Source organism: Panthera tigris, chromosome D2 (genome assembly GCF_018350195.1).
Source record: "Panthera tigris isolate Pti1 chromosome D2, P.tigris_Pti1_mat1.1, whole genome shotgun sequence".
NCBI classification, from domain to species: domain Eukaryota; kingdom Metazoa; phylum Chordata; class Mammalia; order Carnivora; family Felidae; genus Panthera; species Panthera tigris.
This window is the reverse complement of record NC_056670.1, coordinates 19,378,155-19,403,476: the sequence shown is the minus strand read 5'-3', so window position 1 is coordinate 19,403,476 and position 25,322 is coordinate 19,378,155. Positions and strand designations below refer to the sequence as shown.

The window sequence follows — 25,322 nt, the reverse complement described above, 5'->3', positions numbered from 1 at the left end:
ACCTTTCTTCTATTCTATATCTAGGTGTTAAATAAACTTGATAACTGTACTTCTTCAGATTTTCTGCTTCTGTTGATTAAATTCTGTATTTTTGTAATGATTCAAAATTCCTGACTTGCCAAAAGAAATAGAAGCCTAAGTGGCATATTTTCTCAAAATAAATAGGTTATTTGAGCCCTATTGTGTTTTAACAGGCATGATTTTGTGAAATCTTAGTATTTGAAAATTTAAGAGTTTAATGTATACATTTGGGAATGATTCTTCATGGTATAGAGACAGGGCCAGTGCTGGTACATATGTGATGACTTTAGGTAAGGGCTGCTCCTTTGAGTGAGCTGGTTATGAAAAGTTGTACCTTCCTGCTCCCGGCTTGGTGTCTGATTTCAGACCCCACTTTTCCCAGTGGCTTGGTAGCTTCATACTATCTGTGCATTGTACATCTGAATCAGGAAAAGTTTTTAGTTGCTTTCTTATAACAAGAGAAACTTTAAAAAGTTACACAATAGAACCTTCATATAGTTCCACATTTAACGTGTATTTTTTTTCTGTTTACAAGAGTATAATCAATTTATGCTACTGCTTTTAACTTCTTGTTTAACTATAAATTAACATCTCCCAGAAAGACTGTTACTGAAGAATTTCTATAAAAATTTAGGAATATATTCTATTTATTAGAATTTTTGAGAGGTTCTCTAAGGGGAGTAGTAGTTGGAGACAATAAAACCATAATATTTGGAATTTGTGTTCTGGTGCTTTGCATATAACAAGCACTGAAATGTATCAGTTAAATGTTAAAATTTCTGAAGTAAGGAAGACAGACCCCTGATTTTTATGAATGTGATTTATCTATAACTTTAGGAACACATCTATTCTGTGATGCAAGGTATACTGTTATCAAAGCATTAAAAAATACCTAAATTTTGTTCTATAGGTATCCTGCAACATCCGGATGGCACAGTTTTGAAACAGTTACAGCCACCTCCCAGGGGTCCAAGAGAGCTGGAATTCTATAATATGGTAAGTGAGGTAAGATTTGTTTTGTTGTATTCAAAGAGTTTTTCATAGTTTTCTGATGATGACTCGGTAAGAAATACATTTGACAGTAGTGCCTGGGTGGCTCAGTCAGTTAAGCATCTGACTCTTGATTTTGGCTCAGGTCATGACCTCACAGTTTGTGGGATTGAGCCCCATATTGGGTTCTGTGCTGATAGCTTGCAGCCTGCTAGGGATTCTCTCTCTACCTTTCTTTCTGCTCCTCTCCCTCATGCATGCTTTCTTTCTCTCTCACAAAATAAATAAATATTAAAAAAAAAAAAAAAAAAGAAATACATTTAACAGCATGTCCTGGTATATTGTATATGTCACTGAAACAAAATCTTCAAGAAGCAAAATGCTTGTCTTTACTGATACAGTCTTGTATTTTCTACTCTACTTCATTTTTTCTTTTTCTTTTTTTTAAATTTTTTTTAAAGGTTTTATTATCCATATTTGAGAGAGAGGGAGACAGAGCGTGAGGAGGGGAGGGGCAGAGAGAGAAAGAGGGAGACCCAGAATCTGAAGCAGGCTCCAGGCTCCAAGCTGTCAGCACAGATCCCGACGCAGGGCTCGAACCCACGAACCATGGGATCATGACCAGAGCCAAAGTTGGACGCCTAACAGACTGAGCCACCTAGGCACCCCTACTCTACTTCATTTTTTAAAGATCCTTATTCTGATCCACTAGATTGATTTCAATTAATGGGGTTTTGACCTACATTTTAAAAAACACTTAACTGAGGGACTATTTGTATTTCTCAGAAATGCTGAGTTTAAATGTTTTTATTTTCACTACAGAATTTTTTAGAATCTTAAATGTGCTAATGTGCATTGTGAATCTCCTAAGTGAGGGAGGGGGAAAAGGGCATACTTAACATTCACTTAACTCTATGACTGGAAATACTTTTTAGTGCATTCACAATTTTTTCAACCACCACCTCTGTCTAATTACAAAACATTTTCATCACAGAAAAGAAAACCCTGTACATGTTAAGCCTTCTCTGGCAACCACTAATCCGTTTTTTATGGACTTATGTATTTAGGATATTTTATATAAATGGAATTATAAAATATGTGTCTGGGTTTCCTTTAGCATAACTTTTTTTTTTGAGAGACCGTGTGCACACAAGCAGGTGAGGGGCAGAGGTAGAGGGAGAGAGAGAATCTTAAGCGGGATCCATGGCCAGCATGGAGTCTGACATGAGGCTTAATCTCACGACCTTGAGATCATGACATGAGCTGAAATCAAGAGTCTGATGCTCAATAGACCGGGCCATCCAGACACCCCAGCATAACGTTTTTAAAGTTCATCTACATTATAGTATGCATTAGTATTTTGTTCCCTTTTATGGCTGAGTAATACTCAATTTTACTTAATGCCACATTTTGTTTATCCATTCACCCATTGATGGATATTTGGGTTGTTTTCATCTTTTGGCTTTCGTAAATTGTATTGCTGTGAACGTTCCTGTAAAAGTATTTGTTTGAGTACCTGTTTCCAATTTTTTTTTCGATATTTGAAGTTTATTGTCATATTGGTTTCCATACAACACCCAGTGCTCATCCCAAAAGGTGCCCTCCTCAATACCCATCACCCACCCTCCCCTCCCTCCCACCCCCTATCAACCCTCAGTTTGTTCTCAGTTTTTAACAGTCTCTTATGGTTAAGCTGTCTTCCACTCTAACCTCTTTTTTTTTTTTCTCAGGATGCACCTAAGAGTGAAACCATATGGTATCTGTCTTTCTCTGTATGGCTTATTTCACTTAGGATCACACTCTCCAGTTCCATCCATGTTGCTACAAAGGGCCATATTTCATTTTTTCTCATTGCCATGTAGTACTCCATTGTGTATATAAACCACAATTTCTTTATCCATTCATCAGTTGATGGACATTTAGGCTCTTTCCATCATTTGGCTATTGTTGAGAGTGCTGCTATAAACATTGGGGTACAAGTGCCCCTGTGCATCAGTACTCCTGTATCCCTTGGGTAAATTCCTAGCAGTGCTATTGCTGGGTCATAGGGTAGGTCTATTTTTAATTTTCTGAGGAACCTCCACACTTTTCCAGACTGGCTGCACCAATTTGCATTCCCACCAACAGTGCAAGAGGGTTCCCATTTCTCCACATCCTCTCCAGCATCTAAAGTCTCCTGATTTGTTCCTTTTGGCCACTCTGACTGGCATGAGGTGATATCTGAGTGTGGTTTTGATTTATATTTCCCTGATGAGGAGCGACGTGGAGCATCTTTTCATATGCATGTTGGCCATCCGGATGTCTTCTATAGAAGTGTCTATGCATGTTTTCTGCCCATTTCTTCACTGGATTATTTGTTTTTCGGGTGTGGAGTTTGGTGAGCTCTTTATAGATTTTGGATACTAGCCCTTTGTCCGATATGTCATTTGCAAATATCTTTTCCCATTCCGTTGGTTGCCTTTTAGTTTTGTTGGTTTCCTTTGCTGTGCAGAAGCTTTTTATCTTCATGAGGTCCCAGTAGTTCATTTTTGCTTTTAATTCCCTTGCCTTTGGGGATGTGTCAAGTAAGAAATTGCTATGGCTGAGGTCAGAGAGGTCTTTTCCTGCTTTCTCCTCTAAGGTTTTGATGGTTTCCTGTCTCACATTCAGGTCCTTTATCCATTTTGAGTTTATTTTTGTGAATGGTGTGAGAAAGTGGTCTAGTTTCAATCTTCTGCGTGTTGCTGTCCAGTTCTCCCAGCACCATTTGTTAAAGAGACTGTCTTTTTTCCATTGGATATTCTTTCCTGCTTTGTCAAAGATTAGTTGGCCATACGTTTGCGGGTCTAGTTCTGGGGTTTCTATTCTATTCCATTGGTCTATGTGTCTGTTTTTGTGCCAGTACCATGCTGTCTTGATGATTATAGCTTTGTAGTAGAGGCTAAAGTCTGGGATTGTGATGCCTCCTGCTTTGATCTTCTTCAAAATTACTTTGGCTATTCGGGGCCTTTTGTGGTTCCATATGAATTTTAGGATGGCTTGTTCTAGTTTCGAGAAGAATGCTGGTGCAATTTTGATTGGGATTGCATTGAATGTGTAGATAGCTTTGGGTAGTATTGACATTTTGACAGTATTTATTCTTCCAATCCATGAGCACGGAATGTTTTTCCATTTCTTTATATCTTCTTCAATTTCCTTCATGAGCTTTCTATAGTTTTCAGCAGACAGCTCTTGTACATCTTTGGTTAGATTTATCCCTAGGTATTTTATGCTTCTTGGTGCAATTGTGAATGGGATCAGTTTCTTTATTTGTGTTTCTGTTGCTTCATTATTAGTGTATAAGAATGTAACTGATTACATTGATTTTGTATCCTGCAACTTTGCTAAATTCATGTATCAGTTCTAGCAGACTTCTGGTGAAGTCTATCAGATTTTCCATGTATAATATCATGTCATCTGCAAAAAGTGAAAGCTTGACTTCATCTTTGCCAATTTTGACGCCTTCGATTTCCTTTTGTTGTCTGATTGCTGATGCTAGCACTTCCAACACTATGTTAAACGACAGCGGTGAGAGTGGACATCCCTGTTGTGTTCCTGATCTCAGGGAAAAAGCTCTCAGTTTTTCCCCGTTGAGGATGATGTTAGCTGTGGGCTTTTCATAAATGGCTTTGATGATGTTTAAGTATGTTCCTTCTATCCCGACTTTCTCGAGGGTTTTTATTAAGAAAGGATGCTGAATTTGTCAAAGGCCTTTTCTGCATCGATTGACAGGATCATATGGTTCTTATCTTTCCTTTTATTAATGTGATGTATCACATTGATTTGCGAATGTTGAAGCAGCCCTGCATCCCAGGAATGAATCCCACTTGATCATGGTCAATCATTCTTTTTATATGCTATTGAATTCGATTTGCTAGTATCTTATTGAGAATTTTTGCATCCATATTCATCAGGGATATTGGCCTGTAGTTCTCTTTTTTTATTGGGTCTCTGTCTGGTTTAGGAATCAAAGTAATACTGGCTTCATAGAATGAGTCTGGAAGTTTTCCTTCCCTTTCTATTTTTTGGAATAGCTTGAGAAGGATAGGTATATTCTCTGCTTTAAACGTCTGGTAGAACTCCCCTGGGAAGCCATCTGGTCCTGGACTCTTATTTGTTGGGAGATTTTTGATGACTGATTCAATTTCTTTGCTGGTTATGGGTCTGTTTAGGTTATGATCTATCCATTTCTGTAAGTGGAGTGTTAAAGTCCCCTGCAATTACCACATTCTTATCAATAAGGTTGCTTATGTTTGTGAGTAATTGTTTTATATATTTGGGGGCTCCTGTATTCGGCGCATAGACATTTATAATTGTTAGCTCTTCCTGATGTATAGACCCTGTGATTATTATATAATGCCCTTCTTCATCTCTTGTTACAGCCTTTAATTTAAAGTCTAGTTTGTCTGATATAAGTATGGCTACTCCAGCTTTCTTTTGACTTCCAGTGGCATGGTAAATAGTTCTCCATCCCCTCACTCTCAATCTGAAGGTGTCCTCAGGTCTAAAATGAGTCTCTTGTAGACAGCAAATAGATGGGTCTTGTGTTTTTATCCATTCTGATACCCTATGTCTTTTGGTTGGCGCATTTAGTCCATTTACATTCAGTGTTATTATAGAAAGATATGGGTTTAGAGTCATTGTGATGTCCATAGGTTTCATGGTTGTAGCGATGTCTCTGGTACTTTGTCTCACAGGATCCCCCTTAGGATCTGTTGTAGGGCTGGTTTAGTGGTGACGAATTCCTTCAGTTTTTGTTTGTTTGGGAAGACTTTATCTCTCCTTCTATTCTAAATGACAGACTTGCTGGATAAAGGATTCTTGGCTGCATATTTTTTCTGTTCATCACATTGAAGGTCTCCTGCCATTCCTTTCTGGCCTGCCAAGCTTCAATAGAGAGATCAGTCACGAGTCTTATAGGTCTCCCTTTATATGTTAGAGCACGTTTATCTCTAGCTGCTTTCAGAATTTTCTCTTTATCCCTGTATTTTGCCAGTTTCACTATGATATGTCGTGCAGAAGATCGATTCAAGTTAAGTCTGAAGGGAGTTCTCTGTGCCTCTTGGATGTCAATGCCTTTTTCCTTCCCCAGATCAGGAAGTTCTCAGCTATTATTTCTTCAAGTACACCTTCAGCACCTTTCCCTCTCTCTTCCTCCTCTGGAATACCAATTGTGCGTATATTATTTCTCTTTAGTGCATCACTTAGTTCTCTAATTTTCCGCTCATACTCCTGGATTTTTTATCTCTCTTTTTCTCAGCTTCCTCTTTTTCCATAATTTTATCTTCTAGTTCACCTATTCTCTCCTCTGCCTCTTCAATCCAAGCTGTAGTTGTCTCCATTTTATTTTGCAGTTCATTGATAGCATTTTTTAGCTCCTCCTATTCCTTAATCCCTTGATCTCTGTAGCAAGAGATTCTCTGCTGTCCTTTATACTGTTTTCAAGCCCAGCGATTAATTTTATGACTATTCTAAATTCACTTTCTGTTATATTGTTGAAATCATTTTTGATCTGTTCGTTAGCTGTTGTTATATCCTGGACGTTTTTCTGAGGGGAATTCTTCCATTTCGTCATTTTGGATAGTCCCTGGAGTGGTGCGGAACTTTGGGGCACTTCCCCTGTGCTGTCTTGAATTATTTGTGTTGGTAGGCAGGGGCGCAGTCAGACCTGATGTCTGCCCCCAGCCCACCGCTGGGGCCACAGTCAGTCTGGTGTGTGCCTTCTCTTCCCCTCTCCTAGGGGCAGGATTCACTGTGGAGTGGTGTGGCCCGTCTGGGCTACTTGCACACTGCCAGGCTTGTGGTGCTGGGGATCTGGCGTATTAGCTAGGGTGGATCAGCAAGGTGCACAGGGGCGGGAGGGGCAGGCTCAGCTCGCTTTTCCCTAGGTGATCCGCTTCGGGAGGGGCCCTGCCGCACCGGGAGGGAGTCAGACCCGCCGGAGGGATGGATCCGCAGAAGCACAGCGTTGGGTGTTTGCGCAGTGCAAGCAAGTTCCCTGGCAGGAACTGGTTCCCTCTGGGATTTTGGCTGGGGGATGGGCGAGGGAGATGGCGCTGGCGAGCGCCTTTGTTCCCCACCAAGCTGAGCTCTGTCGTCCAGTGCTCAACAACTCTCCCTCCCGTTGTCCTCCAGCCCTCCCGTTCTCCGAGCAGAGCTGTTAGCTTATAACCTTCCAGATGTCAAGTCCCGCTTGCTGTCGGAACACACTCCGTCCGGCCCCTCCGCTTTTGCCAGCCAGACTCGGGGGCTCTGCTTGGCCGGCGGGCCGCCCCTCCGCCCTGGCTCCCTCCCGCCAGTCCGTGGAGCACACACAGCCTCTCCGCCCTTCCTACCCTCTTCCGTGGGCCTCTCGTCTGCGCTTGGCTCCGGAGACTCTGTTCTGCTAGTCTTCTTGGTTATTTAGGCAGGTGTAGGTGGAATCTAAGCAATCAGCAGGACGCGCAGTGAGCCCAGCGTCCTCCTACGCCGCCATCTTCCACCTGTTTCCAATTTTGGATATAGACCCATAAGTGGAATTGGTGGGTCATATGATAATTATACATTAAACTTTTTGAGGAACTGTCGGTGTTTCCCAGAGTGGCTTTACCATTTTATATTTTCACCAGCGATATATGAGGTTTCCAATTTCTCTTATCCTCGCCAACATTTGTTAGGGTTTTGTTTGTTTTTTTAATGACCATCCAAGTGAGTGGTAAAGTGTTAATCTCAGCGGTTTGTTTGATTTGCATTTCCCTAATGGCTAATGATGTTGAGCATCTTTTCATATACTTACTGGCCATGTGTATTTCTTCTTTGGAGTCCTATCTACTCAGATCCTTTGCTTAGTTTTTCATTGAGTTGTCTTTTTTATTTAGTTGTAGGAGTTCTTTATGTATAGATAAAAGTCCCATGTCAGATAGATGAATGGAAGCCAATGAAAATGAAAACAGACATTCCAAAACCTTTCGGATGCAGCAAAGGCAGTCATAAGGGGGAAGTATATAGCAATCCAGACCTTCTGAAAGAAGGAAGAAATGTCTCAAATATACAACCTAACCTTATACCTAAAGGAGCTGGAAAAAGAATAGCCAATAAAGCTGAAAACCATCAGAAGAACAGCAATATTAAAGTTTAGAGCAGAAATCAATGATATCGAAATCCAAAAAAACAGAACAGATCAATGAAACTAGGAGCTGGTTCTTTGAAAGAATTAACAAAATTGATAAACCCCTAGCCAGACTTATCAAAAAGAAAAAGGAAAGGACCCAAATAAATATCATGAATGAAAGAGATCACAACCAACACCACAGAAATACAATTATAAGAGAATATTATGAACAACTGTATGCCAACAAATTGGACACTCTGGAAGAAATGGGTACGTTCCTAGAAGCATATAAACTAGCAAAACTAAAACAGGAATAAATAGAAAATTTGAACAGACCAATAACCACTAAAGAAATTGAATCGGTAATAAAAAATCAAACTAACAAGGGGCACCTGGGTGTCGCAGTCAGTTAAGCATCTGACTCCTGGTTTGGCTCAGGTCATGGTCTCACAGTTTCATGAGTTTAAGCCCCACATCAGTCTCTGCGCTGGCAGCACAGAGCCTGCTTGGGTTTCTCTCTCTCTCCCTTTCTTTGGTGCTGTCTCTCAAAAAAAAATAAACTTAAAAAAAAATCAAACAAGACAAATAGACAAGAGTCTAGGGCCAGATGGCTTCCTGGGGGAATTCTACCAAACATTTAAATGAGAATTAATACCTATTCCTTTGAAACTGTTCCAAAAAATAGAAGTGGAAGGAAAACTTCCAAACTCATTTTATGAGGCCCGCATTACCTGGAGTCCAAAACCAAACCAAACCTTTCCTAAAAAGGAAAATTACACACCAGTTTCACTGATGAACATGGATGCAAAAATTCTCAACAAGATACTAGTAAATTGAATCTAATAATAGATTAAAATAAATATTTACCATGATCAAGTGGAATTTATTCCTGGGCTGCAGGGCTGTTTCAATATCCACAAATCAACAGATGAAAGAAAGAACCGCATGATCCTGTCAATAGATGCAGAAAAAGCTTTTGACAAAATACATCATCCTTTCTTGATAAAAACCTTCAAAAGAGTAGGGATAGAAGGAACATACATACTTCAACATCATAAAGTCCACGTGCAAAAGAGCCACACACCCACAGCTTATACCATCCTCAATGGGAAAATCTCAGAGCTTTCCTCCTAAGGTCAGGAACACAACAGGGATGTCGACTCTCACCACTGTTGTTCAAAATAGTACTGGAAGTTCTAACCTCATCAGTCAGACAACAGAAATAAATAAAAGGCATCCAGATCAGCAAGTAAGAAGTCAGACTTTCACTCTTTGCAGATGACATGATACTCTACATGAGGGGCGCCTGGGTGGCGCAGTCGGTTAAGCGTCCGACTTCAGCCAGGTCACGATCTCGCGGTCCGTGAGTTCGAGCCCCGCATCAGGCTCTGGGCTGATGGCTCGGAGCCTGGAGCCTGTTTCCGATTCTGTGTCTCCCTCTCTCTCTGCCCCTCCCCCGTTCATGCTCTGTCTCTCTCTGTCCCAAAAATAAAAAAAAAAAAAAAAAAAAAGAAAACCCAAAAGACTCCACTGAAAAATTGCTAGAACTGATACATGAATTCAAAGTCACAGGGTTTAAAATCAACATACAAAAGTCTGTTGCGAATGTATACACCAATAATGAAGCAGCAGAAAAAAATCAAGGAATCGATCCCATTTATAAGTACACCAAAACCTGTAAGATACCTAAAAATAAATCTAACCAAACAGGTGAAAAATTTATACACTGAAAACTATAGAATGCTTATGAAAAAAACTGAAGAAGACAAAAGGAAACGGAAAAGCATTCCACGCTCATGGATTGGAAGGACAAATATTGTTAAAATGTTGATACTGTCCAAAGCAATTTACACATTCAGTGCAATCCCTATCGAAATAACAGCATTCTTCACAGAGCTAGAGCAAACAATCCTAAAATTTTTATGGAACCAGAAAAGACCCCCCAAATGGCCAAACAGTTTTGAAAAAGAAAACCAAAGCTGGAGGCATCACAATTTGGGACTTCAAGCTGTACAAAGCTGTAATCACCAAGACAATATGGTACTGACACAAAAACAGACACATAGGGGCGCCTGGGTGGCGCAGTCGGTTAAGCGTCCGACTTCAGCCAGGTCCCGATCTCGCGGTCTGTGAGTTCGAGCCCCGCGTCAGGCTCTGGGCTGATGGCTCGGAGCCTGGAGCCTGTTTCCGATTCTGTGTCTCCCTCTCTCTCTGCCCCTCCCCCGTTCATGCTCTGTCTCTCTCTGTCCCAAAAATAAATTAAAAAAGTTGAAAAAAAAAATTAAAAAAAAAAAAAAAAAAAAACAGACACATAGATAAATGGAACAAAACAGAAAACCCAGAAATGGACCCACTAATGTATGGCCACCTAATCTTTGACAAAGTAGGAAAGTGCACCCGATGGAAAAAAGTCTCTTCAGCAAATGTTGGGAAAACTGGACCACTTTTTACACCATACACAAAAATAAATTCAAAATGGATAAAAGACCCAAATGTAAGATAGGAAACCATCAGAATGCTATAGGAGAATACAGGCAGTAACCTCTTTGACCTCTGCCGCAGTAGCTTCTTACTAAACATGTCTCCAGATGCGAGGGAAACAAAAGCAAAAATGAACTATTGGGACCTCATCGAGATACAGTGCTCCTGCACAGCAAAGGAAACAATAAACAACAGTAAAAGGCAACTGACAGAATGGGAGAAGGTATTTACAAATGACATATCTGATAAAGGGGCCTTCCAAAGAAGGCAGCCGGTTGGCTAATAGACACATGAAAAGATGCTCAACATTTCTCCTCATCAGGGAAATACAAATGAAAACCACAATGAGGTACCACCTCACACCTGTCAGAACGGCTAAAATTAACCCAGGAAACAACAGATGTTGGCAAGGATGTGGAGAAAGGGGAACCCTTTTGCTCTGCTGGTGGGTATGCAAACTGGTGCAGCCACTCTGGAAAACAGTATGGCGGTCCCTCAAAAAATTACAAATACCCTACAACCCAGCAATTGCAGTACTAGCAATTTATCCAAAGGATACAAAAATGCTGATTTGAAGCAATTTTTATAGCTGCACTATCAACAGTAACCAAATTATGGAAAGTGCCCAAATGTCCATCAACTGATGACAGATAAAGATGCACACATGTATTTGTCTGTATACACACACACACACACACACACACACACACACACACACACACAGGAATATTACTTGGCAATGAAGAAGAATGAAATCTTGCCATTTGCAACAACATGGATGGAACTACAGTGTATTATGCTGAGTGAAATAAGAGAAAAATATGATTTCACTCATGTGAAATTTAAGAAACAAAACAGATGAACATAGGGGAAAAGAATGAAAAATAAAATAAGATAAAAGCAGAGAGGGAGGCAAACCATGAAAGACTCTCAAATACAGAGAACAAACTGAGGGTTGCTGGAGGGGTGTTGAGTGGGGGGATGGGCTAAATGGGTTTTGGGCATTAAGGATGGCACTAGTTGGGATGAACACTGGGAGTTGTATGTAAGTGATGAATCACTGGGTTCTACTCCTGAAACCAATAGTACACTATATGTTAACTAACTTGAATTTAAAAAAAAAACTTTTTTTTTGTCCAAGATCATTTAAATAGTTAACAGTGGCCCCAGGATTTGAACTTAGGCAGTCTGGTTCTAGAATATGTGCTTTTAACTGCTACACACTGTCTCTTGTTTGAAGAATGTATTTTATATTCACTCTGTAAAAGTCTTGTACATAATGTATTCTAGGTACCTTATTTTTTATTATTGTAAATAATATTTTTTGAGGTAAGTTTCCCAGTGATTGCTAATATAAGAATGAAAACGTTTGTACAGTGTTTCTTATATCTAGTAATCTTGTTGAACTATAACAGTTCTAATTGTTTTCTATGTAAGCAGTTCTGTGATTGGAAGGGTTTTTTGTTGCTGTTGTTCCTTGTATAGATATATATACACATACATTTTTTAAATGTTTATTTTTGAAAGAGAGAGAGAGACAGAGCATAGAGCATGAGTGGGAGAGGGACAGAGAGACAGAGGGAGACATAGAATCTGAAGCGGGCTCCAGGCTCTGAGTTGTTAGCACAGAGTCTGACTTGGGGCTTGAACTCAAGTGCTGTGAGATCATAATGTGAGCCGACACTTAACTGACTGAGCCACCCAGGCACTCCTGAATCCATGTATTTCTGTCAAGTAGTTCCAGTTCTGTGCTATATAGAAGCAATGATGGGAGGGGGGAATGCATCTTCCTCTCAGTTAACATTTCTCCATTTAAGTATGACTTTCTAAGTTTCTGATTACAAATTTCTTCTCAGGTTAAGGAAATTACCTGTTGTGTGAGTCAAGAAACAAATGGTACACTTTGTTTATTTACCAGGGTGTGGTTAGAGTTTAAGGCCACTTGCAAGAGATAATGCTTTACTATCCCTGGGCCTAAAAGGGTAAAGAAAGGGAGTGGTTACTAGAACCCAGGGAAGTTAACTTTAGCAGAAGTCTTGTACTGAGAAGGAGGGAATTAGAGAAGTAAATAACCTGACCTCAACTCTTTTCCTACCCTCCACTGTCTTGCTCCATTAAGCGACAAGGGACCCCCATTGATACAGTTGAGTCAAATTAGCTTCTTGGAAAAAGAGGAAGATACATAGCATCTTTTCTATCTTTATTTCAAGAAACAATTTAAAATATGAATGGGTATTGAATATTTTTCACCTACCTTTTCTGTATTTATTGAAATGATTTTATGAGTTTCCTCCTTTAATCTGTTCAATCTGAACTATTATTTTCGTCACATATTTTCTTTGTCTGGTTTTGATATCAGGTTTCTTTTAGCTTCATGATATGAGTTGAGGAGCATTTATTTTTCTGTTTTGTGGAAGAATTTGTATCAGATAAGGATTTTGTTCCTTAAAGTCCTGATAGAACTTAACTAAATTCATCAGAGTAGCCAAATGTCTGTCTCTGTCTTTTCTTTTTCCCTTTCCTTTTTTCCTGTCCTTTTTTCATTTCATTCTCTTTCCTGGGAAAGGATAGATTTGTAACCACTGATTCAGTTTCTTAAATATCTTGAATTTTTGTCAATGTGATAGTAAAATATAGTTGGATTATATTTTAATCTACTTATGACTCCTTTTTTATTCCTGATGTTGTTTATTTGTTGCTTCTATCTTTTTCTATATCAGCATTGCCACCAGCATTTTTGGAGTACAATGGTAGGGGAAGGGAGAAGATGCCAAAGTTTTTACTGTTCAGTAGTTAGACTTTCATTTACTCTCCCTGTTTTAGGATAGTAACTCTGACCTCCTCTGTGTCCACCTTTATGCCTAGACCCTAAATTCAGAGATCCTTTGGTTGAAGTCTTTGGAGTGGATCTTTATGAAGCCCAAACATCACTGCTTAGCTTACTGCTTTTGATTTCCTCTTTACTTATATAGACCCCTATGAATTTCCTTTCTTTCCTTGGGAGCTCAGCTATGCATTTTAGAAAATATTTGTTATATTTTATCCTACATCTCTCTAGTAGAAAAGTTTTTTAGGTTATCTAGTCCGGTGTGTTGAAGTAAATACCAGGCCTAGTACTTTAAAAAAATATTTAAAGTAAAAAGGGAAAGTTTATCTCTCTACTCTTCCAGTTCTTTTATCTTTTTCATGAATAAAAATATCATCAACTTCTTTAACTACTAAGTACATAGAGATATACCTAGTTCCTCCATCTTGTTGTTATGTCATCATGAACACTCTGCCCTCTGTTCCTTAGGCCAGGAACAGAGAGATGATAAGGTACACCCTTCTCTTAATTACCTTGGCCTAGAAGTGACTAATACCACTTCTGCTCACATTTCAGTAGATCACATGGATATTTGGTGAGTGTATGCCACACTTGAGTTCATTCTGTAGAATTGGCTTGTAGGTGTAACTACTTGACATGAATATGGCTTGACAAATATAATTAGAATTGTAATACTAAGATTTCATAAACATTTTACACCCATAAACTTTAATGGTTTTGGATAATTAGGTAGACCATATTGTGAGAGTTTGTTGGATAAAATGTCTTATAAGTTGTGTTTTAAACAAAAATAGTTTCTTTCCCTCATCTTTTAGGAAACAAACAATCTAGTTCCAGGATACAGGAACATTTTAGTATTTTCTAGAATTATTATTGGTTATAAATCAAGGAATTAAATGCACAATAATTGGACTTAATTAAGTTAAAGGATAATTTTTTTAAAGGTAAAATCACAACTCCCTTGTAGACATGAAATAAATAGTTGTTAAAGATTTTGTTTAATGAGGGAACCAAGCAGATATTGAAACTGGTTCAGAAGAGAAGCCAAAGAAGAACAAATTTATAAGGAATAAGGGAAGTTAAAATAAGTATATATGTGTGGATACTGAATTCCCCCCTCCCATGGTGGGTAGAGGGTGGAGGGAAGTCAGTTGAACCTCCTCTGGCCAGAATTTATTTATGTTTCTGTGGACAGGAATTATTTTGTATTTGCGTAAAGCTTTATCTACATTTTACGTAGTTGTAAAATAGTTCAAGGACAGTGAAAAGCTAGAATTAGATGAAGAAGAATGTGCTGTAAACAATATGCAGTTTTTCCTTGGAGATACACAGTAATCTTTTTTTGCTTCCAAATGTATTTCCAGCTGAAACTCATACCAGATAAATTATGATTCAACAGTATTGTTTTTTTTTTGAGAAATATGTAGGGCAATTATAAAGCATTATAAGAAACCAACATGCAAATGTTTTATTTATCTATATTTCAGGTTTATGCTGCTGATTGTACTGATGGTGTTCTTTTAGAGCTACGAAAATATTTGCCAAAATATTATGGCATCTGGTCACCTCCAACTGCACCAAATGGTAACCTTTTCTTAAGAATCCATCCTTTAGTATTAATTCATGAGAGTAGCTTTTTAAAAGTCTGTATATAAAATCAAGCCTAGTATTATACAAACAATATATGTGTGTTTTTCTTTCTAGTATTTTTTCTATTTCATTAAGGAAAACTTAATACTTTTGCTTTTCATAACCAGTTTCTTAAATGGTATGTAACATTAATGACCAATTTGTTGTAATTGAATAAAAAAATCTACATACTTAGTACTGTATTAATTTATAGATGTTCTTTTTTCCTAATTTATTGGACAGTTTCCCATTTTGAGTAGGAAAAAAAAATATTTTCTTTGTTTGACTTTGTCTCTGTATCTCCTATCCCCATCTCTAGGTTCTAAATTGCAGTCTTTTAAAAACTGCTAAGTTTCATGGTTAGAGGACAAAATGATCTATGTAAAGTCACAGCATTTCTTTCTTAGTGAATGCTTGAAGCAGTGTTTGCCTTTTCAAGGCCTTTGACAGAACAAATTTTATTTAAACAAGTAACATGACTGCCTAAAAATTGAAGAAGGTTCATGAATGGGGGAAGAGTTTTAAACTTGACTGGGTTTCCTTCTACTAACTTACTAGGTGTGCCATGTTTCATTTTTAGGGGAATCATGGTATCCCCCTTTGAGTATCCTCAGTTAGGTAATAGTAAATCTATGATTCCCTGGGAATTCTGTATTTCAGTTATATGAAAAGAGTGAGCCTAGCTTTTCTTTTTCCTTTCTCCCTTCTTCTTTCTTTTTTCTTTTGTTCCTTACTCCTTCCCTTCCTTTCTTTTTTTCTTTCTTTCTTGTCTTTAGTCCAATATACATATATTTCATATACATATAATACATATGTTATACATACATATATCCCTGATTCAGATCAGCACCTTAAATTGTTTCACAAATCTTTATGATCACCTTTACTTTATAGAGATTTCCATTGTAATATAAGATATCTGGATTCCATTAAACTTTGCTACTAATTGCTATTTAATTTTGAGCAAATCATGACTCTTCAGTAAAGTGACATTGAAAGATTAACAAAGGTTGCTGAGGATGGGACTAGATTCAACATCTAGAAAGTAAATACTCAGTTTAAAAAGATTATTAAGAAGGAGTAGAATACTGAGCAAATGGCAAGAAACACTTGGTTTCTACCTTGATTATGTCCAAATTTTGAGAACTAAGAAACTGCTAAATATGTGAATTAAAGAACAACTAAATAGAAATTTGGCTAACTCGTTAACCTTTCTGATCTCTACTTTTTCTACTATAAATTGAAAATAATACCACAGAGAGTTGAGAAGATGCATGTTATGTTATGTGAGAATGCTTTGAAAACTCTGTATTCTTATTTGAATATAAATGGAAATTTGGTGCTACTGAGATGAGAAGATGAAGTAGGGAAAATGAAAGAAGAGAGGAGAAAATGCAAATAAAAGGAGTAAAAGAACAGGAATAAAAAGTGTATATGTATAGAGTGGCTCAGTACTAGCAACAACTGCCTCAGGGAATTTCCTATTCCTTTTCAATTTTTTACCTCTGGAAGAAGTTAGATGAGAACTGCTGCACCATGCAGGTGCTTAGCTTTGATTTTAATAGAGTTTATGGAATCATTTTTCTGTTTTTATCCTTTTGATTATAAATGAAATTAATATAAAATGGGAAACTTTTGTACATGTTTAGCCAACAGGGTCATGAAAACAAATTCTCTTAAATTTTAGTGGAATACTGGGGCGCCTGGGTAGCTCAGTTGGTTAAGTGTCCGACTCTTGATTTTGGCTTAGGTCATGGTCTTAACAGTTCATGGGATCAAGCCCCATGTTGGGCTCTGCATTGCTGGTGTGAAGCCTGCTTGGGATTCTCTCTCTCCCTCTCTCTGTCCCTCCCCAACTCATTGTGGGTGCTCTCTCTCAAACATTAAAAAATATTTTAAAAATTTTAGTAGAATACTGTGGTTAGCATTACTTTATTTTGCATATGAAATAACTGGCCTTTTATTCCCCCTTTGGGCATCTTTTTTTTAGGTGCTCAGAGTAGAGATTTATAAAACTTGATACAGTTCTTACAATCCAAAGTAGTAAAATGTAGAAAGTACTGCCAGTTTGCTCAGCAAATTATTGTAACTTTGAGAGAAGCCTAAGAATGTGCTGATTGATAAGGTTTTTTTCTTTTGATTTTTTATGATAGCTTTATCAAGATGTAATTTATGTACCATAAAACTCACCCATTTAAACTATACAATTCAGTAGTTTTTAGTATATTTATGGAGTTGTACAGTCATCACCATTAGTTAATTTTAGAGCATGACTAATGGGATTTTTTTGAAAGGTAAAACATTTTTTGCTGATACTATCTTTAAAGATTTTGAACTAGTTATATATATTAAATTACATTTGTATCTGTGTATAAACATATGCCTAGTACATGTACTGTCAAAAGCCTTTTATTGATAGTTCTTTAGGGAAATAGAGAAGTGTATCTTCAAGTAGGTTTGAACAAATTGAGAGTTTTCAATTGTAATCTCAGTCAGCCTTATTGATTATTAGGTTTCTGGATCTAGCTACTAGTCAAATTTTAGGAAGCGTGGACTGAAATAAGTTGGCATACATGTCTGTTCTCTCCTTTACACTTAAATCAAATTTGGAGGCTCAAAATCTCTGCTTATAATTCTACTTTCAGCTTATTTTGGTCTTGGAAATGACTGATGATTGAAGTGGAAGGCAGAAGTAAGGCCTTCTCTGATTTTCCATATGGCTTCACAGTTGGCCAGGGGTTCCTTATGTGGCCTTTTCCCCTTTTTGAGAGGTTCAGAAATGAAGATGGTAATCAATACCTAGTAGATTTTCTAGATATGGCAGGGAAGAATTTGATGAAACTTGGAATCTGTATTCTCATAATTTATACAATCAATAATATTCAGTAAGGGGTCTAAATAAGTTTTTCTTCAGCTCCCTAAATGCGTTCTGCCTTGTCTTTCCTTTAAAGGAACTAATTATCTCATCTTTACTATTTAGTTAATACAGGTCTTTCAATTTTTCCACAATATTTCATATGTCTATTTTTTTCTCTTTTGACACTGGGAATTTTCTGCCTCTTTCTTAGAGGGTTGGAAATATATTCCAGCAGTAGAAAACTTGCTATAGGAATTTTTTATGCTTAATGTATTAAAAGCAATGTAAGTATTATATTTGAAATATAAACCTTGTTGCTAAAATTTTTACACAGCTACGGAAAGAGGGATGGATCTGTGTACTTTCTCTCAAGGTAGCTGGAGATGGGAGGAGAGAATCAGAAGGGGCCTGTTCTGTGCTTTTTTCCCCCATCTTCTCACCCCATCCTATGGTTTTGTTTTGTTTTTTTTTTTAATGTTTATTTATTTTTGACAGAGAGAAAGAGCTTGAGCAGGGGAGGGGCAGAGAGAGAGGGAGACACAGAATTCGAAGCAGGCTCCAGGCTCTGAGCTGTCAGCACAGAGCCTGATGCGGGGCTCGAACTCACAGACCGTGAGATCATGACCTGAGCTGAAGTTGGACGCTCAACCAACCTAGCCACCCAGGCGCGCCCCGACTGTGGTTATTTTTTAAAGCACAGAAGCTTGGGTGGGTTCCAGTCTTGAACAGGATAGTCTCACTGTGCCATTACCTTTCACTATCAACAATCCATGTCTGTGTCCAGACCTTTTGTTTTCTCTTATTGAACAAGTCTGTTTGTGAGAGGCTTTCTTTAAAATGTGTCATACTCCTTGTGTGCCAGTGCTGGTCTCTTACGCTATAGCTTTTTATCATATTTGGGCTTGACTTAACCTACTTCTACACAGTCCTGACCTTTCCCCAGTCTTCCTTTGACTAAGGGATAAAATTTATGTCTTTATTTTTTATCCTTTCAATGAAAAGATTTATGGCCCTTAAATCTGAGGGGCTTAGCACTTTCTCAAGTCCTGTCAGGGTTGTTCTCCTTTTTGGTTCAATGCAGTCTTCTTTGTTGTAATTTAATAACTATGCTAGTCTTGGTGGGTCAAGGTAAAAGAAAAAAGTGTGAAGTCTTTTTTGTCTGGTGGCCTTTTATTTAATTAATCGAAAATACATACCTTTTCTAACTTTGTCACTTTGGTGAAAAGCAGAGGTGTGCCTGGGTGGCATTGTCAGTTAAGCATCTGGCTCAGGTCATGATCTCAGGGTTTGTGGGATTGGACCAGCATCAGATGCTGCACTGACAGCATGGAGTCTGCTTGGGATTCTCTCTCTTTCCCTGCTCCGCTTTGTGCTCTCGCTCACTTGCTCTCCCAAAATAAATAAATATACATTTTTTAAAAAGCAGATAAATTCTGTTTTTGAGAAAAAGTTTTTAGGAGAAATGCTTCTCATGTTCATAAGTGAAAATTATGATCTCATTCAGAACTTTGGGAAGATTCTTTCAAATAAAAAGGGGAAGAATTTCTTTCCTCCATTCCTTTAGTGTAGCTAGATCCCTACTTTCAGGCTAAAGCTATAATTAGTTCAGCTATAGTATGTAATAACTGGGACTTCTATAATCTTTTACTTGAATCTCCATTTATAATAGTTTTCTATGGGAAGATGTATGCAGAATGCCAAAGAGGTTTACAGATGAACTTTTTGATGAATGCCTATATTCTAAAAAGCAAGATATTTATTTTCCTTTTTAGAGTATTAAGACTAAAATGTGTATTTGGCAGTGACCATATTTTAAATTGACTTACCTTTCTTAAGCTATAGTTCTGTTGTATACTCTGTGCGAAGGATTTATTCCTATTACTAATTAAACATTTTTTTAATGTTTATTTTTGAGAGAGAGACAGAGTATGAGTTGGGGGAGGGGCAGAGAGAGAGGGAGACACAGAATCTGAAGCAGGCTCCAGGCCCAGAGCTATCAGCAAAGAGCCTGACATGGGGCTAGAACTCATGAACTGTAAGATCTTGACCTGAGCTGAAGTCAGACGCTCAACTGACTGAGCCACCCAGGTGCCCCTCCTATTACTAATTTTCAATGAAGAATTTTAAAAATTATTAAAATACTGAGAGATCTAGTGAGGCATAGATGACATAAACTGTATTCTCAAAGGGGAATACATTTCTGGAATAGCTTTTAAAATAAGTTATTTTTAATGTCCTTATATCTATTTCATGCCTTTGCTTATGAATATTGTTTAATAACCTCCTGAAGAGTTTCTGAGTGATATTTACACTTGTTATAAATTTGTTGGTCAGTTTTTTTTTTTTCCCCCAGATGGAGTGATAATAATTGTTGACTCTGGATTTGTTTTAACTTTTTTCTCAGTTTTAAGATTTCCTCATTTTGTTTTCCCCTGGTAGTTATTTGAGTAGTAATATGTTTGCCTATTACTAATTAAAGTTTTTCTTTAATAACAGATTTATACCTAAAACTGGAAGATGTGACCCATAAATTTAATAAGCCCTGTATAATGGATGTAAAGATAGGGCAAAAGAGTTATGATCCTTTTGCCTCATCTGAGAAGATTAAGCAACAGGTCAGCAAGTACCCATTAATGGAAGAGATTGGGTTCTTGGTGCTTGGCATGAGGGTAAGAGTGATTATTTGTAACATTTCTTTTTACATGTTCTTCCCTTGAAAATTATAGATGTTATTATAATAGCTATATATTAGAAGATAATATATTTTGGATTTGGGTTGTCCATATTTCCCCCAATGAGGGTAGAGATTTTTATCTCTTGTTCACTAATATATGGTCAGTGTCTGGAATGATTCCGACAAACAGTATGTAATTAATAAATGAATAAATGGCTGAACTGTAAGACTCGCTTAGGTAATTTTGTTTTTAGGAAGCTTAAGTTTAGGTGCAAAGTAAATAGCATGATAAGTAAACGTGATATTATTATGATTTTGTCATGAGAAAAGTGCTAAGTTTATATGTTCAGTTATTTTTCTATATTTTTTCAAATAGAAAAGGAAAATTAAAAATTAGGTTATTGCTTCAGCCGTGATTTAAAACGGTTAAATTTGCTCATGATTCTGTGGGTTGGCAGTTTGAATTGGGCTCAGCTGGTCAATTTGCTGATCTCACACAGGGACACATATGGCTATGCTCATCTGATGGGTCAGCTAGAGCTAGACAGTCTAAAACAACCTCACTCTCATGTCTGGGAAATGGTACTGTTGGCTGGATCCTTCTCCCTGTGATCTCTCATGTTCCAGAAGGCTAACTGGAGCTTCTTCATGTATCACAGTCCAAGAATGCAAGAGTGAGAGCTAAAAGGGCTCTTGAAAGCTACATTAGAAAGTCATTTACTGTCATGTCTATGGAATTTTATAGGTCAAAGTATATCACAGGGCCAGCCTGTATTGATAGGGAAAAGAAACAGACTCCACTTCTGATTGTAGGAATAGAGAAGTCGCCATACAAATGGTAGTGCACACAAGAATGGGAAGGATTGTTGAGGCTATCTTTGTAAATAATATGCCACAGTTAAAAAGTGATGTGGAATAAAATCCTCTAAGCAAACGGTATGCCTTCTAAATGTGTGGAGGTAAAATTTGTATATATGATAAATGATTGCTTACCTTTATAAGCATAATGGGTAGTTTTGAAATTCATCATGTAAGATGATATATAGGTCTTCCTTTTGACTTTTAAACAGGTAAGTTAATATCATCATGTAGGATGATATATAGGTTTTCCTTTTGACTTTTAAACAGGAAAGTTAATAGGAAGCATTATAGATGAATTGTTAATGTGATGGTAATAACAGCACAGTTGAATTTGGTATTCTGATTGTAAATAAGACCAAAGAAATTAGAATAGAAAACTATAATTAAATATGGGTATATGGTAAAGAAAAAAAGGGTAATGGAATAATATTAAAACAAACAAGGAATAAACATCCCATGGGAATCTAACTGGGCAACTTTTTAACCTTCACTGTTGTCAAATCCCTTTCTCTCCTACTTTCCATTCCCACTTTTAGCTGATGACTTTGCCTTCAAAAAAAATAAATAAAAGCCATCAGACAGGATTTCCTTTAATTTTCTGCTGACAGATATAAATACCTAACCTGCAAGTACTTTCATTCCCTCTTTATTCCTGTCACGTTGAAGAATTTTCCATCCTTCTGTCTAAGCATAACTCTTCCTATGTTCTCTGGATCTCAGTCCTCTCCACCTCTTTAGGAACCAAATACTGTTGATTTTCACTTGTTTTTCTTATATGTTCAACTTCTCTCTGTCTTTCTCTCTCTATTGACTCTTTAACTTTTGTTTTAAATATGATCAAATTACTCAAATTTTTCAGGAACAAAACCTCAAAACCCATAATTACTGTGCTCTGCTCTCCAGCAGAGAGACTTGCTCCCCTTTACAACTGAACTAGTTATTTCCATTTAATATTCTTAAACTCATTCCAATCTGGCTTCTGTTCCATCCTGCCTCCAGATTTGCACGTCCCTAAGATCCCTGAAGACATCTCCATTGTTACTAGATTCAAATGGCATTCTTTTTTTTTCTTAAATATGAAATTTATTGTCAAATTGGTTTCCATACAACACCCAGTGCTCATCCCAACAGGTGCCCTCCTCAATACCCATCACCTACCCACCCTTCCCTCCCACCCCCATCAACCCTCAGTTTGTTCTCAGTTTGTAAGAGTCTCTTATGTTTTGGCTTCCTCCCTCTACTCACTTTACTTCGCTTTGAAAAGCAGCTTTCAGTGCTAAGTCCTTCTTGAAACTGTCCTCTTAGTGTTCATGACACTACGTAGTCTCCTGGCTTTTTCCTAAGACCACTTTGTAGTCTTCTTGTCCAACTCATTTCTTTTTATTTATTCTTTAAATATTGAGGTATTTTGTTCAGTTCCATTTTACTGCCTCCTTTTTTCTGTCTTCCTAAGCAGTGTCTTTGTTCTTACCGATTCATTTTTCACTTATACTGATAACAGTCTACTGATAGCTAGATACTGGGATAATGTAAAGACATCTAGAATGAATACATAAAAAACAGACACACATCCCTCTTACAAACTACAACCACATAAATAGTAACATCTGTTATTCCCTATCCCAATAAAGGCATCACCATACAAAGTTTTACAAAGGAGAAAGCTTGTAGTACTGTCACATTTTAGAACCATCCATCATTCCTATTGATCTTAGTTCCCAAACACCTCTTGAGTCCAGTTATCTCTTCTCAGACTCTAGTCTCTTAACTGATATCTCAAGTTCAATTTTGCTCTCTTCCAGTCTGTTCATCAAACATTGCAAAAGGTCTATTTATCACATTTCCCTATTTAAAAACTCTTTAGTGGGTTTCCATTACCTTTAGGGTACGTATACAGGATAAATAAGGCATTGCATGATTTGGCATTCTTGGGATATGTGGCTTCCCCAGACAAATAGAGGTTCTTCTTTTTGTATCTCTCTCTCTTTTTTTTTTAAATTTTATTTTATTTTTTTAAAAAGTTACATCCAAATTAGTTAGCATATAGTGCAACAGTGATTTCAGGAGTAGATTCCTTAATGCCTCTTACCCATTTAGCCCATCCCCCCCTCCCACATCCCCTCCAGTAACCCTCAGTTTGTTCTCCATATTTATGAGTCTCTTTTGTTTTGTCCCCCTCCCTGTTTTTATATTATTTTTGTTTCCCTTCCCTTATGTTCATCTGTTTTGTTTTTTAAAGTCCTCATATGAGTGAAGTCATATGATTTTTGTCTTTCTCTGACTAATTTCACTTAGCATAATACCCTCCAGGTCCATCCACATAGTTGCAAATGGCAAGATTTCATTCTTTTTGATTGCCAAGTAATACTCCATTGTACATATATACCACATCTTCTTTATCCATTCATCCATTGATGGACATTTGGGCTCTTTCCATACTTTGGCTATTGTTGATAGTGCTGCTATAAACATGGGGATGCATGTGTCCCTTCAAAACAGCACACCTGTATCCTGTGGATAAATGCCTAGTAGTGCAATTGCTGGGTCGTAGGGTAGTTCTATTTTTAGTTTTTTGAGGAACCTCTATACTGTTTTCCAGAGTGGCTGCACCAGCTTGCATTCCATCTCTCTCTTTTTTTTTAATGTTTTATTTTGAGAGACAGAGACAGAGAGACAGACAGAGTGAGAGCAGGGGAGGGTCAGAGAGAAAGGAAGACACAGAATCTGAAGTAGGCTCCAGGCCCTGAGCTGTCAGTAACAGAGCCTGACACAGGGTTCTAACTCATTGAACCATGTGGTCATGACCTGAGCTGAAGTCGGACACTTAACCGACTGAGCTACCCAGGCTCCCTGTGTTTGTATCTTTTTAATAAAAACTTTATTGAGATATAATTTATACATCACTCAATTCACTCACTTAAAATATATGGTTCATTGGTTTTAGTATATTTATAGAGTTGGGCAACCGTCACCATGTTCAACTTTAGAATATTTTCATCACCCCGGAAAGAAATGCCATACCTATAGTCACCCCTCATTTTCTTCCAGTCTTTCAATGCCCCCTAGCGTTAGGCAACTCTGATCTACTTTCTGTCCTATAGATTTGCCTCTTCTCGACATTTCATATAAATGAAACTGTGTGATACACTGGATGGTCTATGGTGACTCGATTCTTTCCACTTAATGTTTTCAAAGTGCATCCATATATCAGAATTGTATTCCTTTTTTTTGCTAAGTAATGTTTCATTGTATATATATGCCACATTTTCTTTATCCATTTATTGATAGGCATTGAGTTTCCATTTTTTGGCTATTATCAATAATGCTATTATGAACATGAATGTACAGGTTTTTACATGTGCATATGTTCTTATTTTGTGTAGATTTCTAAGTTTGAAATTAGCAGCTCCTGTGGTTAAGTTTGTTTAACTTTTTAAGAAACTGCCAAAGTCTTTTTCCAGTTACTGCACCATTTTACATTCCTACCAGTGTTGTATTAGCGTTCCAGTTTCTCCACATCCTTGTCCAACCCTTGTTAATTGTCTTTTTTTTTTTTTAAACCATTGCCTTCCTAATGGGTGTGAAGCAGTATGTCATTATGGTTTTTTTTTATTTTTTTTACTGTTTTTTATTTATTTTTGAGACAGACAGAGTGTAGGGAATGGGGGGGAAGGAGAGAGAGAGAGAGACACAGAATCCGAAGCAGGCTCCAGGCTCTGAGCTGACAGTACAGAGCCTGACACGGGGCTCGAACTCATGAACTGTGCAATCATGACCTGAGCCAAAGTCGATGCTTAACCAACTGAGCCACCCAGGTGCTCCAGTGGTTTTGATTTACAGTTCCCTAATGGCTAATGATATTAAGTATCTTTTC

The 25,322-nt window shown here is 37.6% G+C and overlaps 1 protein-coding gene across 3 annotated transcripts in view; it reads left to right on the top strand.

Annotated features, from left to right (window-relative positions):
* The window catches only part of IPMK (inositol polyphosphate multikinase), a 61,649-nt gene that overhangs the window by 12,194 nt on the left and 24,133 nt on the right, over positions 1-25,322 (top strand). For 2 of the 3 annotated variants that reach the window (XM_042960097.1, XM_042960099.1), the window contains exons 2-4: positions 932-1,026; positions 14,915-15,011; positions 20,410-20,582. In XM_042960097.1, the coding sequence (XP_042816031.1) occupies positions 932-1,026; positions 14,915-15,011; positions 20,410-20,582 (365 nt within the window). The remainder of the gene's footprint in view (positions 1-931; positions 1,027-14,914; positions 15,012-20,409; positions 20,583-25,322) is intronic. The other variant, XM_042960098.1, reaches the window with a different exon arrangement.